Source organism: Symphalangus syndactylus, chromosome 2 (assembly GCF_028878055.3).
Source record: "Symphalangus syndactylus isolate Jambi chromosome 2, NHGRI_mSymSyn1-v2.1_pri, whole genome shotgun sequence".
Classification (NCBI taxonomy): domain Eukaryota; kingdom Metazoa; phylum Chordata; class Mammalia; order Primates; family Hylobatidae; genus Symphalangus; species Symphalangus syndactylus.
Genome location: NC_072424.2, coordinates 12,629,748 through 12,646,321, shown reverse-complemented (window position 1 = coordinate 12,646,321; position 16,574 = coordinate 12,629,748). Strand labels below are relative to the sequence as shown.

Genomic DNA, 16,574 nt, shown 5'->3' with positions numbered 1-16,574 from the left:
TAACTAGCTTCCCTGAGCCCCACATAGCTCATCTACAAGAGAGGGAAACACCAACCATATGGAACTGTTTTAAGGATCGTATCAGATAATAAAACCAAACTGCTTGCCATCTAGGAGGCGCTCAACAAAGGCTGTTTTCTCTTCAGTCAGGAAAGAGATGACGGGCATTTGATATCGGCATTACACAGCCTTCATTTTGTTGGGAGGATGTGGCCAGACCACATCCAGAAAGGTGTCATGGCTTGACATGGCCAGACTAAAATGGAAGGAAGGGGAGGAAAGGTTTCATAATAATCTGCTAACAGAGACCCACAGCGCTACAAATACAAGTCATTTAGGATGAGGGGCTATACCAGCACTTTTGTGAGACCCCTATTCATGAACCAAGTAAGAAGCTACCAGACCCAGGCTCCCCCTGCACTTTTCCAGACAGCAAACACTTGGCCACTCCACAAAGCATGCTGATGAAGGGAGGCCCCAGGGGCTGGCTCAGTCAACACTGCTACCTGCTCACAAGAATGCGGAATGCCTCTGAGGAGGGAAGTGCTGTGGGCTTTCCACTTACAGGTCACACAAGAGGCTGGTTAGTAACAAATGGCAGCTTTAATAAAAACACCAGCAGCTTTTAACTTATGGATCATTAAAAACATGCTGAATCAAAGAAAAATAAAGCTGTAACTCAGTTCAGGAACTAAGCCCTTGCTTATGCTACAGTGGCAACCCAGGCTGGACCTCCTCTCTGAGTTTAGAAGAGCTAAACGCATGAAAAACAAAAGCAAACAAAAAAACCTGTAAAAATCCCACAGAAACTGAACTGAGACATAAGAACTTAGCAGTGATGCTGGTAATCAATATTGACATAAATATGCATTTTTCCCAAGTAATGAAACAATAATAACCATAACCAGAACATTAACTCTCATATATAGCTTTGCTGATCACAAAGTAAAAACTTGCTCATTTGATCCTCACACCACAACCCTGTGAGCAAAACAATTACTACTGTACTTGAGAGAGAAGGAAGCTATTAAGCAGTGGTCAGCTCTATTCGTGAGGGCAGAGACTGGGGCCACCTGGTTCACCCCACAGTCCACACATGGCTCTCAAGAAATGTTTGGGGAATGCATATTTGGTCTAAGGTCTCAGTCCCTGCATGTGGCAAGACTGACTCTGCTTCAAGTCAGTATGACATTTCAACCAACACTCTGGCTGGGCAAGCCCATCTTAAGCGCCCTGCCCAAGTAAAAGCTGATAGTGAAACTTCAAATTATCTCCAATTGTGTTAAATAAACCTTCCAGAGAGTATGTTTTACATCTGAGAGGTTAAGACACTGACTGCCACAGTTAAAGGGACTATAAGAATGTACTACCAAGTTTGGCTAATTTTTGGTAGAGAAGAGATCTCACCATGCTGCCCAGGCTGGTACAAAGAGTCTTTCTGTGTTATGAATTCCAAGTTGTTAATTGCTAAGCTATCTTCTGTGACATCACTGGTCTGGGTTTACAAGGCCAAGCAACAGTGCCTACTAAATGGCGCGTGGATCCAACCTTGCAATCAGATGGGAAAGTTGGGGCATCTGACCTTTGGGCAGCCAAATGGAAGGCTTCCCTAGGATATGGCTGGCTGAGTTGCAAGGCATCAAACCACAAGCCAACCATCTTTGCTTCTTCAATAAAAATTAAAATGTTATTAAAATATGCATATATTATTGAACCAAATAATGTTGTCAGGAGATTTTATGTAGACCAAGTACAGTAAGTCCTCACTTAATGTCAACAATAGATTCTTGGAAATTGCCACTGTAAGTGAAATGACATACAGCAGGTCCTTGAATAACATCGTTTCATTCAACATGTTTTCATTACAACATTGATAAGGAAAAAAAAATTTGTTTCATTATACATAATTTCACTTGAAGTGGCAGTTTCCAAGAACCTATGAACAATGTCAAGTGAGGACTTACTGTATAATGTTACATAGCATGTACTTTTGAAAAAAATTTATTTATTTATTTTAAATTTATTTTCAAATAAATAAAGGGTTTCGCCATGTTGCCCAGGCTGATCTTGAACTCCTAAGTTCAAGTGATCTGCCTGCTTCCGCCTCCCAAAGTGATAGGATTACAGGTGTGAGCCACTGCACCCAGCCAGCATGTACTTTTTGCCATCCATTATTAATCAATAATACCTGTAAAATTATGTCAGCTTGCAACACTTACAAAGAAATACTGGCATCTTCTCTCACGGGACTTCCACACCAAAATCCCTTGCTATTCACTGGACCCTTGTTTTCATTTCTACTTCAAGAAAAATGTCTACCTTGTCTTCTCTTTGCTTCAAATGTCCAACGTTCCTAACCTGATTCCCAGGCTCTAGGGAGCCAGGGGCAGCTCTTGACTAGAGGGCTTGTGGGCAGTGGAAAGTGGCTCCTAATGATCCCTGTGATCCATGCCCGTGTCATCCCTCCGCTTGAGTGTGGGCTGGACTTACTTGATTCAAGCAAAAAGAAATGGCAGAAGAAATGGATGCCACTTCCAAAATTAGGTTATAAAAAGACTGTGGCTTCAGTGGTAGGCACTCTCTTTTGCTCTCTCTTGGATTGCCTTGTGAGAGGGGAAGCCAGCTGCCATGTCTTAGGTAGCCCTCTCGAGAGGCCCATGTGAGTGAGCTGGGAAGCAGATCTTCTGAGGCCCACTGACAGCTATGTGAGTGATTCTGGAAGCAGACCCTCCCCCAAGTCAAGCCTCAAGATGTCTGTAGCCCTGACCACCAGCTTGACTATGGCCTGGTTACAGAGAAGCCCACTAAATCATGCCCAGATTCTGGCCCACAGAAACACTGAGATGATAAATGCTTGTTTCTAGCTAGTAAGTTTTGGGGTAATTTGGGGGTAATTTGCTACACAGCAAAGATAATACATTGGGCCCGGTCTCCTCCCAGCTGTTGGTGCTCAACTTCTGATAACTCTCCAGGCTCCTGCTGAGATTCTAGTTGAACAGAAACCTCAGAGAGTTCAAGCAATGCCTCCTCCCTGTACCTACTCAAAAGAGCTCCTTTGTGCATTATTATATCTGAAAAGGTGAGCTAAAATAGAATGTTCAAAGTTGGGTGATTGACTTTCATGTCAAGGAAAAATGTGGTTTCCTTTCAAAGACATTTTTAAAAGTTACAACATTTCTAATTTCCTCTCTCCTTTGATAATATGTTCCCTGCATTTAGAACATGTCCTTTTCCTTCGCAACCGAATAAACAGGGACCAGACTGCGTCCAGTGAGTGCCTAACTGAGACCAAGGCCCTGCTGCTTGTGCTGCACTTGATATGGTCCACTCTCAGCCACTCTAAGTCTCAATACGTAGATGCTCATCATTGTATCACCATAGTCTTTTTTCTCGTTTTCTTCTCATATGACAGGACAGTGACAGCAAAATGCATAGTGATGCTACTGAAATCAAACTGAAGGGCATGTGATGCTCAAAATGTTTGCTTATCAGAGAATGTGTGAAAGTTTGGAAAATGTACAAATATACTGTATATTTGATAGTTGAGTTTTTGGTAGGAAATATAGAGAATGAAAGAAACTGTCTATTTTCTTTTCTCTTCTCATTCAGGAAAAAATGATAAAAGAAAGTAACAAGCAAATTCTTCACTTATTTTTCGATAGAGATGTGCGGGAGGGATGATGGTTTCCTTGGCAACCAAGCCACTGATTCCCTTTCCCTGGCTGATCTGCTGAGCTTGTGGTAAAAGTCATGCTGCTCAGAAGATCTAGGAATCATCTTTTAATTAGCTTAGCAACTCCCAGCTGGTTTCTTCCCCATCTCATTTTGTTCTCCGGAAAATGTGCTTTTAATTCTTAAACTATTTTCACTCATACATTCCTCTAATATTTTCAAATTCACTGGACAAACTGAACTGTTCTGAAGCAAAGTTACAGGCTAACTTATGACAATTGCTAAGCATTGTTTTAAGTATTTAAAATGCTTAATGTTAATTTTTAATGATTACTATTTACATTTTATGCTTTAAGAAAAATAAATAGACTCGAGACTGGAAAAATGCACAAAATATTAAGAAAACTATAAAAACCAACTATAGTATCACTATCTGGAGATTTAGGCTTTTAAAAAAATTATAGTAAAAATATAACATAAAATTTGTCATTTTAATCACTAAGTGCATAACTCAGTGGCATTATGTACATTCACAATGGAATTAGCCAAAGGGTGCAAACATTTTAATCAAGCTTTTGCATACATACTGACCAAGTGGTTCTCAAAAGATGTAAACCAGTTTTTAATGCCATTTGGAAACGTTTGATTATATTTGTTTCACTGCATTCTTATCAGTAGTATTGTATATTTAATTAATTTTTGCAAATTTAATAAGCAAAAACTAATATTTTTAGACTGAGTTAAAATGTTTTTTAAAACTCAAAAGGCTAAGCCATTTTTTGTTGTTTTATTTTTACCTTGACTCCTTACCTAGAGAAGCAGTAGCATTTCCAACCACATACACGGACTTGGCATTCCATTTTTCTTTCAGAGACCTTTCCCAGACTGTAAAACATGAAATGATATGTGAATTGTAAATACCAAAGTGGCCATTTGGCCTGTTGCCCAAAGCTGCTTGTTCACCCTAAGAAATTGAGCAAAGCAAACTATTAGTAACCAAATGTAGAAAACAGCATCTCAAACTAAAATTCCATTTTCACTTTGTTCATGTTTTATAGGCAATTTTTTAAAAATTGCTTTCATAAATGTTTTAGTATTCCTTGCTTGAAATATTAGCCTATTTCCACAGTTGGTTCTAGAAGAATTTTAATGGGAACCAGGAAATCAACATAACTTGAAGAATTAATTTGCATAGTGAAATCAAAAATTTAAATCTAGACTTTTAAAGAAAAAGACACTGGTCATTTAAAAAAAGCAACTTAAATGTCTAACAAAGAAATCCAATTGGTTTATTTGGGACATAAATCTGAAAGTAGTCAACAAACTGTAATCTCAGAGGAGAGGGTTCATTTATCCATTACACCAAAGTAAAAATAATAAATTTCAAGTCAATTAACAAATACAATTTGATACAGATTATCATTTTATGATCAAACAAAATATTTAAATATAGATTAAAGAAACACAAAGAGAAAATGGATTGTATAAATATATCATAAAGCTACTGGGCATTCATTACATTTTTAGAAAACAGGGAAATAATAGTTCTTCCTTTCTAAAATCTGGTCATGAGCATAACTTTCCTTTAAATTCAAGAGCATTACTCCTCTACTGTTTACATTAAGGGAAATTCCATTTGAAATGGTAACCAAAGATTGAGTTCCACTTTGCTGCCTACCCCATAAATATCAATAGTATTTATTCAAAACTTATCCACAGCATGTAAACAAACTGCTTTCCAAGCCTCACAGCAGAACTGGAGTGAGCACTGAGTGGAGTCAGAATGCCTTCCACAGAGCCGGCTCTGCCCCTTAAGATGTGTGTCCCAGGTAAGTCAGTTAATGCAGCTCGTCTGTTTCTTCATCAAGGTAACTGGGATTAACTATACTCCTACTGCTTATTCCCTATGGTTGTTGTGAGAATCAAAATAAGAAAATATGTGGGAAAATGCATTTTAAACTTTATTATAAAGCATCAGAAAGAGTTATAGTGACCTTTCTAGGGTTTTCCTCTTTTTCATTATCTTCATCCTCAAAACACACACAAAAGGAAAAAATACAACTGCAAGAAAAAGCACCCAGAGCACCACTGGGAAAGAGTACACATGCTTCCCCATCTAGAGTATAATGGCACAATCACGGCTCATACAACCTCTGCCTCCTGAGTTCAAGTGGTTCTCGTGCCTCACCCTCCTGAGTAGCTGGGACTCCAGGCATGTGCCACCATGCCCAGCTAATTTTTGTATGTTTTGGTAGAGACAGGGTTTCGCCATGTTGGCCAGGCTGGTCTAGAACTCCTGACCTCAAGTGATCTGCCCACCTTGGCCTCCCAAAGTGCTGGGATTACAGGCATAAGCCACTGCACCTGGCTGGCTCTGAGTTTCTTAGGTTCTCAGACTTTCTTTTCAACAGGAGGTGAACGTGTGTATGAAATCACCAAGAAGGTGGGATGTTTAGGCTACAACGAAGCCTGGTTAAATGTGGAGACAGAATAACCAGAACTCACCACCGTCACTTACTCCATACTGTCACTTACTCCATACTGTCACTTACTTCATGCCCTCTCTGCTCCAGGTAATGTCCTGGATGCTTTCCTTCGGGACTCAGACTCTGCAGCTTGAATCCTGCACTTGTGCTTTACACATTGTGGGGGCCTGGAAAGTTCCATACCCTTTGTTCTTCAGGCTCCTCATCTGCCAAGTGAAAATACTAAGCGTATCTATCTCACAGGAAAAAGTATTCAGGACAGCGTCTCGCAGAGTGAGCATTCAGTAAGTTCTACCTAACTAACAGTCTACTACTAGTAGATAATCCCATTACTATTAGTAGTAATCCCATGATGAGAGCTCAAGGAAGTCATTAAGGTCCAAATAGCTGCATAAACCCAGGCCTAACTCACTCCAAAGCCCTTGCATAACCACTCTGCCTGCTGCCTCCGCTCATCAGTGTAACTGTGGAGGTGGGTGGCCCAAGTGTGAAGCCTGGCTCTGCACTGACTTGTTCTGTGCTTACTATCCCAGCCTCAGTTTTCTCAATGGTAACATAAGACATAAGATCATAGCAATGTGTGCTCTGGATTGTTATCTAGGGTTAAGTGGGGTAATGAATGTGAAGTATTCATTACACAGGGTCTGGCATACAACAGGCAATCCATAATGTTAGCTAGGAAGCTATTCAATTGCATTTATTAATAAGGTGTTTGCTCAGGCTGAAATCCAGGGTTCTGTTAACGGGCACTGCCATTTTCATACTGTTCTGACAGTGAGGGATGGAGGTGGGAAGACAAGTCAAAGAGATGACTGGGTCACTAAGTGCCTGACATGGTGGCACTGACCATTTTCTCACAGTTAGATTTTTTCATCATCTCTATTTCAGGAAAGTAGTATTTATCCTATTTTCAGAGGAAGAAGCTGGTGCCTGATACCTTCTAAGGGGATATATCAGTCCCTAGGAGGTGAACAACAAACAGACAGGGGAAAGTCCCCCTCAGGGTCATCTGTCTGGGAGTTTAGGAGACAGCCCTGTCTCCTATTTCCCAAGGCAGAGTCTGTGACCTGATACCACTAAGCACTCACTTCTCTTAGAAGTGCAGCTGCTTCTGGAATTTAGTCTCCCAGCAGGAGAAATAAGAGTAAATAAATGTCCAGGGGAATCCACAGCAGACTCACCCTCACCTTCAGTTTTATTGTTTTTCTCCAGACATAACTCTGCTGCTTCCACTGCTCTGGGGCTGGTAAAAATGAGTCCCCCGTAATCTTCAGGATGAGAAAGCTGCACACCAAAAAGCAATAAAGGCATTTTATATGATGGCTATGTTCAACATCTTCCAAGGAGCTGAGACTCAGAATTCCAAATGCTTCACAATAGTAGTAGGCAAACTAATTTCTTCCACCCATCCCCCCAAAACTTACTGAGTGCTTACTATGTGCCTGGAACTATTTACTCTAGGACTTTTAGGATACACAGGTGAATTCCTTATTCCCAGTATTTCCCCAAGGAAGCTCACAGTCTAGGGCAGAGACAAGTGAAACACAGGGTGATAAGTGCACTGCAGCACAGAGGGGAAGCCTGACGCAGCCTGGGATTAGAGTAGGGTGCAGGTAGTGGGGGAAGACTTGATCCGAATCTGTAATAAAAATGGGAATATTCAGGGGGTGATATCAATGCTGAAGCCCTGATTTTCAAAGAGGATAAAGGTGATATCATCTACTGAATATTTACTCTGAGCCAGGCACTAGGCTGCTGTATACATCTGACTTCACTGAAGCTGTGGGCATGGAATTTTCACTCTGAAGCATTTGGAAGGCTGTACTGGACTTGTCTCCTGCAATTTTTATCACTCCTCACTGGAAGAAGAACTGAAGTTGTGGGCAGAAGCCCTGGGTTTGAGTCCCAGCCCTGTCTCTTACTTGCTAGAGGTCTTAGCTGAGTTGCCTAATTTGAGACCCCAATCTCTAAAATGGGAAAATACCACCTCCCTGGCCTGCTTTGCAGAAGTTGGGGGTGAGGGGTAGATTAAATGAGAGGATGAGTGAAAGCGTTCTAGGACTGCTGAGAGCAATGCAGGTTTGCCGCTCTCACCATGACCTGCTCTCCTGGGCCCCAATCTCTGAGTCTGGGTGGCTTTCTGGAGAGGCTGATAGAGGCTCAGTCAGAGCCTCCCAATAGCAGCAGCCTCCTGGAGCCAGGTGAGGTTATGTTGCCTTGTTTTAAAGTTTGGGAATAAAATAAGGAGACAGTAAAACAGTCCCACTCTGGCTTCAGCTGGCAAGGAAGAAATCAAACACTAACATGGTGCTCAGTCACAACAGGCCTTACCTTCTCAGAGAAACTGGGAAGAGACAAAAACTCAAATGATAAAACAGGGATCAAAGTGGCTTCAAGTCCATATAATCCTAATTCCTGCAAATGAAAGAATATAGTTCTGGATTGGCTAGGGCTGTTTTTAAAATAAGGAAACATTAACAATTTATTCTGCGTCAGTTCCTCTGAGGTTTTGCAGACCCCACCCCTGCCTGCTCCAGGCCCCTTGACTCCGTAGAAAGGACACTATGGGATAAGGAGTCTCAGGCCACTTACCCTGATGTACGGATCCTGGCCACAGTCGTCTTCCTTCCCATCCTTCAGTAAAAGAACCTTCATTATTGCCTGGCAGTCCTTACAGGGCGCTGTGACAGAGCAAGGAAACAGATCTTAATTAGATCTCAAAGACTCTTCCTAAGCAATTTCCAATGGGGACGGTACACAAGAAGAAGGCAATCAAATGCTTGTTGAAGAGACCTATCCCTCCTACACCATGACTTAGCGCTAATGGGCTTGTTCTTTCTGAAGACCCCTGTCACTGATAAGGCCAAGAAAGAGCATGTTAGCAGTTGATATCGCTTGGAAAGACAGATGAAAGCCATTAGTGAAAGCCAAGTGTCCTATGCGAAACGTTTATAGTTCGGGAAAGAGAACTGATGCAAATTTAGGGTTGTATCAACAACAAACAGAGAAATGGATATCATATGTTTTAAGGAGATAAATAGCTTTTCCATTTCAAGATAAATATGCTAAGTAGCTCATAGGCACTTTAGGAAATAATTATATTGACTCTTCTACTTATTAAATGATGTTTTCTAAATGTTGTCAAGTATCATAAGAGAGTCTAACAACCTGGAAAATGATTTGTTGACATCAAAAGCCTTATATACTTCATCCTCTTTCTCCCTGTAATTGCACTTCTAAGAATACTAAAGCAACACTCATAAATGTGTCCAAAGATTAACATAAAGATGCTCACACTAGAATTCTTTAGAATTACAAATAGCTGGAAAGAATGTAAAGATCCAATGATCAGAGAATGGTTAAATAAATCATGTTACAGATCTATGAAATCATTAAAATATTCACAAATAATTACATGAATTATTTAATCACAAAATAATGTTAAGAAAAAAGCAAGATTCAGAATTATGTAAACAGTATGATTTTATAGATTTTCATACATAAATGAAAGGATATGCACCAAAATATTAATAGCAATTATTTCTGAGTGGTAGGTTACAATGATTATTTTCTTCACCTCTTTCAGTATTACACAAATTTTTTTTTTTTACAATGAAAACTATATTCCTCTTGTATTGGGGTCGGGGGCGGGGGCACATTATAATCATCCCAAAGGCTGGCCAGGCACAGTGGTTCATGCCTGTAATTCTAGCACTTTGGGAGGCTGAGGTGGGCAGATCGTTTGAGCCCAGCCTGGGCACTATGGTGAGACCCTATCTCTACAAAAAATTAAAAAATTAGCCGGGCCTGGTGGCATGTACCTATAGTTCCAGCTCCTTGGAAGGATCACTTGAGCCTGGGAGGAGGAAGTTGCAGTGAGCAGTGATCCTACCACTGCAGTCCAACCTGGGTGACAGAGTGAGACCCTGTCTCTAAACCAACCAACCAACCAACCAACCAACCAACCAACCAACCAATAAATGCTGTTGAGAAACTGCAGAATAAATCTGCTTGAGATGTAGATTATCATTCCATAAATAGCATTAGACCCACCAGTTACTTAATAAATATTATGCAGTGGTTGCTAAGAGTCAACAGACTACATTGTTTGAAGCAGAAATGTGCCAATTCTGGGTGCCATTACTTATAAATTACTACTGAATATATTTCTGGAGTATTATATTATTTATGGAACATTTTAGGAAAATTGGCTCAAAATTAACTGCTTTGTATCTAAGCATCAAACCTGGTGAACAAATATAATAATTATGAAATCAAGTTTTAATATTGCTGTTATCAAGGTGTTAGCTAGAGAGACTGGGGGTTTGGGGGAATGGGCAGTATGGTTCCTATCACTTCCTAAAGTTACTTAAAATGTGTCTCACATAGAAATTAGGAGCCTACCCTTCTGCAGTGGTCACTTTTGTGTCACCTTGACTAGGCTCTAGTGCTCAGTTTTTCCAAACACTACTCTAGGTGTTGCTGTGAAGGTATTTTAGAGATAAGATACATCAACTGGCTTTAACTAAGGGAGATTATCCTAGATAACCCAGGTAGGCCTGATTCAGTCAGTCCAAAGGCATTAATAACAGCAGACCTGAGGAAGAAATTCCAGCCTGTGCGACTCCCCACCTGCCCTTCCTGCAGGCCTGCCCTCCTTGTTGGCTTGCACTGTGGATTCAGACTTGCCAGCACCCACAGTTGCACAGGCCAGTTCCTTGCAATCACAGAGATGGAGTCTCGCTCTGTCACCCAGGCTGGAGTGCAGTGGCGTGATCTTGGCTCACTGCAACCTCCGCCTCCTGGGTTCACACCATTCTCCTGCCTTAGCCTCCCAAGTAGCTGGGACTATAGGTGCCCGCCACCACGCCCGTTTAATTTTTTGTATTTTTAGTAGAGATGGGGTTTCACCATGTTAGCCAGGATGGTCTCAATCTCCTGACCTCATGATCCGCCCACCTTGGCATCCCAAAGTGCTGGGATTACAGGCATGAGCCACGGCGCCCGGCCTTACTGGTTCTTGTTCTCTGATTGAACTCTAATTCACCTTATAATTTGGCAGCTCCAGGAATCCGTATGTCACTGAATGCCAGGGAGAACTTGGCATTTTCGTCTAAGGCATAAATCCTCTTGTGGCACACAAAGCAAGCAATTAGTGTGGGGATTAAAAAGCAAACACATAATGCTCGGAAGCAGGCAATCCTGTGGCCACAGGGTTCTCCTCAGCCCCATACCATGTTCCGCCATGGATCTAGCCTCTGAGATACAGATCCCCACATTATCCCCACATTTGCAAAGAATGTTTCTGTAATGCTTTCAAATACCAGGAGCCAGCCTCTCACAAATGTTTCTATATAGTTCTCAGGCAGTGACGCCAAATCCCAAGCCTGGAATCCCCCTCAGGTAAATTAAGGTCTGCATTATTTACTGGGGCTGTGTGTAATAATTTCAGCACTAGTAAGTGCTATGAGGTGATCTGGTAGAGTGACTGGGGTGCTCATAACTAGTTACCTGTCCAGGGAGACCTCTGGGGAGCTGACATTTCGTCATTTTGGCATATATGATCTGAATGACAGCAGCAGTGAGGAGAAAATATTCAAGGGTCAGAAAGGGGCCTGGGTATCCCTAGGAGAGAAGGGTAGGTGTGGCTCAAGTGTGAGGGACAAGGTAAGCTTTGGATTTCATGAGAAAAAGGACCCCACTACAAGGTTGAAGACAGGATTGCAGTGACGGGATCTACACTTCAGAAACACCACGACTTCTGAGGCAAGAAAGGACACGGACCCCATGGGTCATAGCAGATTAGCTGAAAGGCATCGGTGACTGAATCAGAGTTGTGGCGGGGGTGCTGGCTTGAGCAAAGGCAAGGTAAAAGTGACTGGATCAAGGCTTCATGTTGCAGTTATCAGGATTTGCCGATATAATTCCAGGCAAAACCATTTGTCTACGGCCTAGTTTGAAATGGTTGGGACCAGGCTGAAAAGAAGTGTCTTTCTTCTTTGAATCCTACCTAAACTTTTTTTGGTTTGTCCAGTTTAATCCTATCAGTAAATCACATCTTTCTAGAACAGTAACTGTACTAGGCAGTAGGCATCTAATATGGTCCCTACATCATTATATTTACAGGAAGGTCAAATAGGTACTTTATAAATCAGCAAAAACATAGTCATAATGCAGTAAGACTTATGAAAGAATATTCAAGATTCATAACTGGTACATCTTATTGGGACTGGGTGGTGTGGTATAGATTGCCAGTTGTCCCTAAACATCTACGCTTCCCTTCTCCTCATAGAAATGGTATCGCTCATTAACCGGGCAATGGTTGCCAAAAATAACAATGTGTAGTTAGATGTCACGAGGTGACGATGTTCTGACAACAGGATGCAAGGTGAAGTGATGGGCAAAACTTGTGAGTCCCGCACTTAGAAGGAAATGCTGGTCCCTCCCCTCCCCTCCCTCTTTCTGGCTGGAATGTGGATGGGGTGGCCAGCCCCTTCATACTCGGAGGACAACCTAGGGATGATGGAACAAGACAGAAGGAGCACAGACCCCTTTGTATGACAGAGCTACCACTCCAGCCAGGACTTTTGCATCAGCGAAAAGTCAAGTCCTATCCTGTTTCAGCCATTGTTCATTTGGATCTCTGCTGGAGTGGCCGAATCTATATCCTACTTAACACAGAAGTAAGAGGCTTCCTCGTGGAAGTGCACCTGAAGCCTGAACGGGGGCTGGTGCACTGTAGATGCTGAGGTCGGTTCACCTGAGAAACGAGAAGTCCAAGCGGCTGGTGAGCACAGGGCAGAGTGGTGAGGGATGGCAGCAAGGCAGGCAGGGCCAAGTCTGCTGGGTCTCGTTGGGTCATATTAGGGAATGTGGCTCTTATCTTAATAGCAACGGGAAGCTTCTTGTTTATAGATGTATTTTTTTTTTTTTTTTTAGAGGCAGGGTTTCACCATGTTGCCCAAGCTAGTCTCGAACTCCTGAGCTCAGGCGATCTACCTGCCTCGGCCTCCCAAAATGCTGGGATTACAGGCGTGAGCCACCGCACCCAGCCTTATACATGTATTTATCCTCTCTTTTCCTCATTTCTGCTTGCCCTTTTACCTTCTCCCTTCTCTAAGGTGATAATGTAAGGAAGGAAGTATGGTGTCACAGAATAAGCACAGGACTAAGGGCCAACGGACCTGGGCTCTGGTCTCAGCTTTATGACTTAACCATGGTGTGATCTTGTTTTTTCCCATGTTAAATGGGAACAACCTCTGCCCTACCAAGCCTTAGGGTTGCTGAGTGACTCAAAGAAGGTAAGAACAGCAAACAGATCTATTGAGCACTTACTGCCTCCCAGGCGCTATTCTAAGAGCTTCACATGCATTAAGTCCACCTACGAGGCTTAGGAAGAAGCTGAGGCGTACAGAGGATGACACTCATCCAAAGTCTCAGAATTGCTAGGTGGCAGAGCTGGGATTCACACCCAGCCAGTCTGGCTCCAAAGTCTGTGCTCTTAACCCCCTACGCTATATTATGCCTCACATACACTTTCAATACAAAAATGTTTGGGAAAAATAGAGGTATAAAAATATAAAGTATCACTGTAGTACAAAGTGCTTAGTTTAGTTATGCAAACACCCCAAAGCAAAATCAATCTACCCATTGTAAACAGAAAAAATATTTCTCCTGGGTTCTAATCTGTGGTTCTCTTAGGTAATAAAACTGATGCTGGCATGAAGTTTAGGCTTCTGGATAATAAAGAGGTTCCCTGAGATGTGTTGCAAATAAAAACCCAACTACTACCCTTATCCTTTGTCTGACATCACTGAAAGCATTTCTCTTCTTTTTTAATCCTATATACAATCATTCCCAAACACTGAAAGCATTTCTAATGTAAAACTAGGCCAGGACAGTGGTTCGTGCCTGGTAATCTCAGCACTTTGGCAGGCTGAGGCAGGAGGATTGCTTGAGAGCAGGAGTCCGAGACCAGCCTGGACAACATAGCGAGACCCCATTTCTACAAAAAATTTTAAAAATTGTTAACAAGGAGCTGGGAATAGTGGCGCATCCCTGTAGTCCTAACTACTCAGGAGGCTGAGGCAGGAGAATCACTTGAGCCCAGGAGTTCAAGGTTGCCGTGAGCTATAATCGTGCCACTACACTCCAGCCTGGGTGACAGAGAAAGATCCTGTCTCAATGATAATAATAATAATAATAATAATAATAATAATAATAATATAAAATTAAAAGGTTCTGTTGTTGATGATTCTTTGCTGTGCTAGAGTCACGTATTATCAGGCTGATTGAGAATGAAATCAATTGAGAAGCAGGAACAGATAGGTTAACACATCGCCACCTTGGGCTTTAGGAAGAGGCTTGGTGGAGTAGAAGGTGTTTGCACAGGAGGGCCAGGGTCTGGGTTCCAGTCTAGGCCGCTTTTGCCTCAGTCTCAGTTTCAGATTCCTGTATGTTGGAAAGGGGCTGTGAACCTCTCCATTGTTGGCTTTTTTGATGCACTTTCTTTCCTGTAGTAGGTGCTCATTATTTGTTCACCTTGTGGGAAAACAACAATTTCAAATTTACTCAGCATCTTTGAAACAGAGAGAATGATTACTTTTCCTTAAAGAAAAACGCAGCACTTGTCCTTCAGGTTGCCTGCTTAGGTCTCTCCCAAGCGTACTCTACTTTCTTTCCTGTTCTAAAGTTAGTTGTTGTTGTTGTTGTTGTTTGAGATGGAGTCTTGCTGTGTCACCCAGGCTGGAGTGCAGTGGTGTGATCTCAGTTCACTGCAACTTCCGCCTCCCGGGTTCAAGCGATTCTCCTGCCTCAGCCTCCCGAGTAGCTGGGACTACAGGCATGTGCCACCACGCCTAGCTAATTTTTGTATTTTACTAGAGATGGGGTTTCAGCATGTTGGCCAGGATGGTCTCCACCTCTTGACCTCGTGATCCGGCCGCCTTGGCTTCCTGAAGTGCTGAGATTACAGGCGTGAGCCACTGCACCCAGCCTAAAGTTTTTAAAAATAAACTTCCACTCCTGCTCTGAAGCTTGCCTCGGTCACTTTTTCTGCCTTATGCTCCCAGTTGAATTTTCTTCTGAAGAGACAAGAATTGAGATTGCTGCAGATGCCTACTGATTTGCCACTGGTAATATATTTGGTGCCACGTGACTCAGATGGTAAGAGATCTCTATGCCTTGCTTTCTTCTGCTGGAGGCATCTGATCCCTGTGCAGTTTTTCTTCTCCTCCCTCTCTTCTTACTAATCAACCCCCAGAACAATTCCTCTTGGCCATACGTGACTCTGCTCTCTGCCAGTTGATTTCTTAGCTCACTCTGGTGGGTGGCTCATGGGAGTGGGAAGGACCCTAGGGTCTGCATCAAGCAGATCAGAGGCACTATATGGCCCTCCTTGATAGGAGGCTTGTGAGACTGGTGAGGCTAGGGCCTAAAAACCGTGTAGCGTCCCGGGTTTCCTCTGCCTTTTTTTCCAACGAAAATAATAAAACCTGTTATTTCCCATTGAGGGGGAAAAAGGCGGGAGAAGCCCCGGCTGCTCCTGAAGCTTCCAGCATGAAACTCACCTCGGCACTGGTAAAAAGAGGGCTCAACCTGTCTCTAGATTTACAGTCTAATGCTTGCTCTGCCATTTTACCCTCATACTTATGTTCATCAATCGTTGATGAAAAAGAAAAGAAAAAAAATGACTGGAATAAGGGCACTTTACTGGTAAGAAAGAGTCAAACCTCAAGCCCATACTTTCTATGTCATGGTGTTCTGAGTATCAGCAATAACAACAGCCACTCTTTTACTGAGCATTTACTCATGTTAATTACTGGGTGTATTAGTCAGAGTTCTTCAGAGAAACAGAACCAATGGCATATATTTACATCTAGAAAGGGATTTGTTGTAAGGTATTAGCTCATGCAGTTATGGAGGCTGAGAAGTCCCATGATCTGCTGTCTGCAAGCTGGAGACTTGTAAGCAGGAAGGCTGGTGGTGTAGCCTGAAGGCCTGAGAGCCAAGGGTGCAGGTTCCAGCCTGAGTCTGAAGGCCTCAGCACCAGGAGCACCAAGGGCAGAAGATATCCCACATCAAGCTGTCAGGAGGAGACAGGACACATTCTTCCTTTCTTGGCTTTTTGCTCTATTTAGGCCCTCAACAGATTGGATGCTGCCCACCCACTTTGGGGAGGGCAATGCACTTTACTCAGTCTATCCATTCAAATGCTCATCTTTTCTGAAAACAACTTCACAGACACACCAAGAAATAATGTTTAACCAGATATCTGGGCATCCGTGATCTAGTCAAGATAACACATAAAAGTAACTATCACATTGGGCTAAGCATTTTACATGCAAGATTGTAATCCTCACTTAAACCTGCAAGGTAGGTGGTATTAGCCTTATTTGCAGGAGGTGAAACCAAGTC

The 16,574-nt window shown here is 42.5% G+C and overlaps 1 protein-coding gene across 14 annotated transcripts in view; it reads right to left on the bottom strand.

Moving 5' to 3' along the window:
- The window catches only part of UROS (uroporphyrinogen III synthase), a 41,649-nt gene that overhangs the window by 22,262 nt on the left and 2,813 nt on the right, over window positions 1–16,574 (bottom strand). For 9 of the 14 annotated variants that reach the window (XM_063616839.1, XM_055245953.2, XM_055245961.2 and 6 more), the window contains 4 exons: window positions 8,751–8,839; window positions 8,490–8,573; window positions 7,346–7,442; window positions 4,483–4,557 (listed from right to left, as the gene is read on the bottom strand). In XM_063616839.1, coding sequence (XP_063472909.1) covers window positions 4,483–4,557; window positions 7,346–7,442; window positions 8,490–8,573; window positions 8,751–8,813 — 319 coding nt within the window. In that variant the 5' untranslated portion in view covers window positions 8,814–8,839. Of the gene's footprint in view, window positions 1–4,482; window positions 4,558–7,339; window positions 7,443–8,489; window positions 8,574–8,750; window positions 8,840–16,574 lie in introns of all 14 variants that reach the window. The other 5 variants (XM_063616831.1, XM_063616834.1, XM_063616855.1 and 2 more) reach the window with 1 other exon arrangement.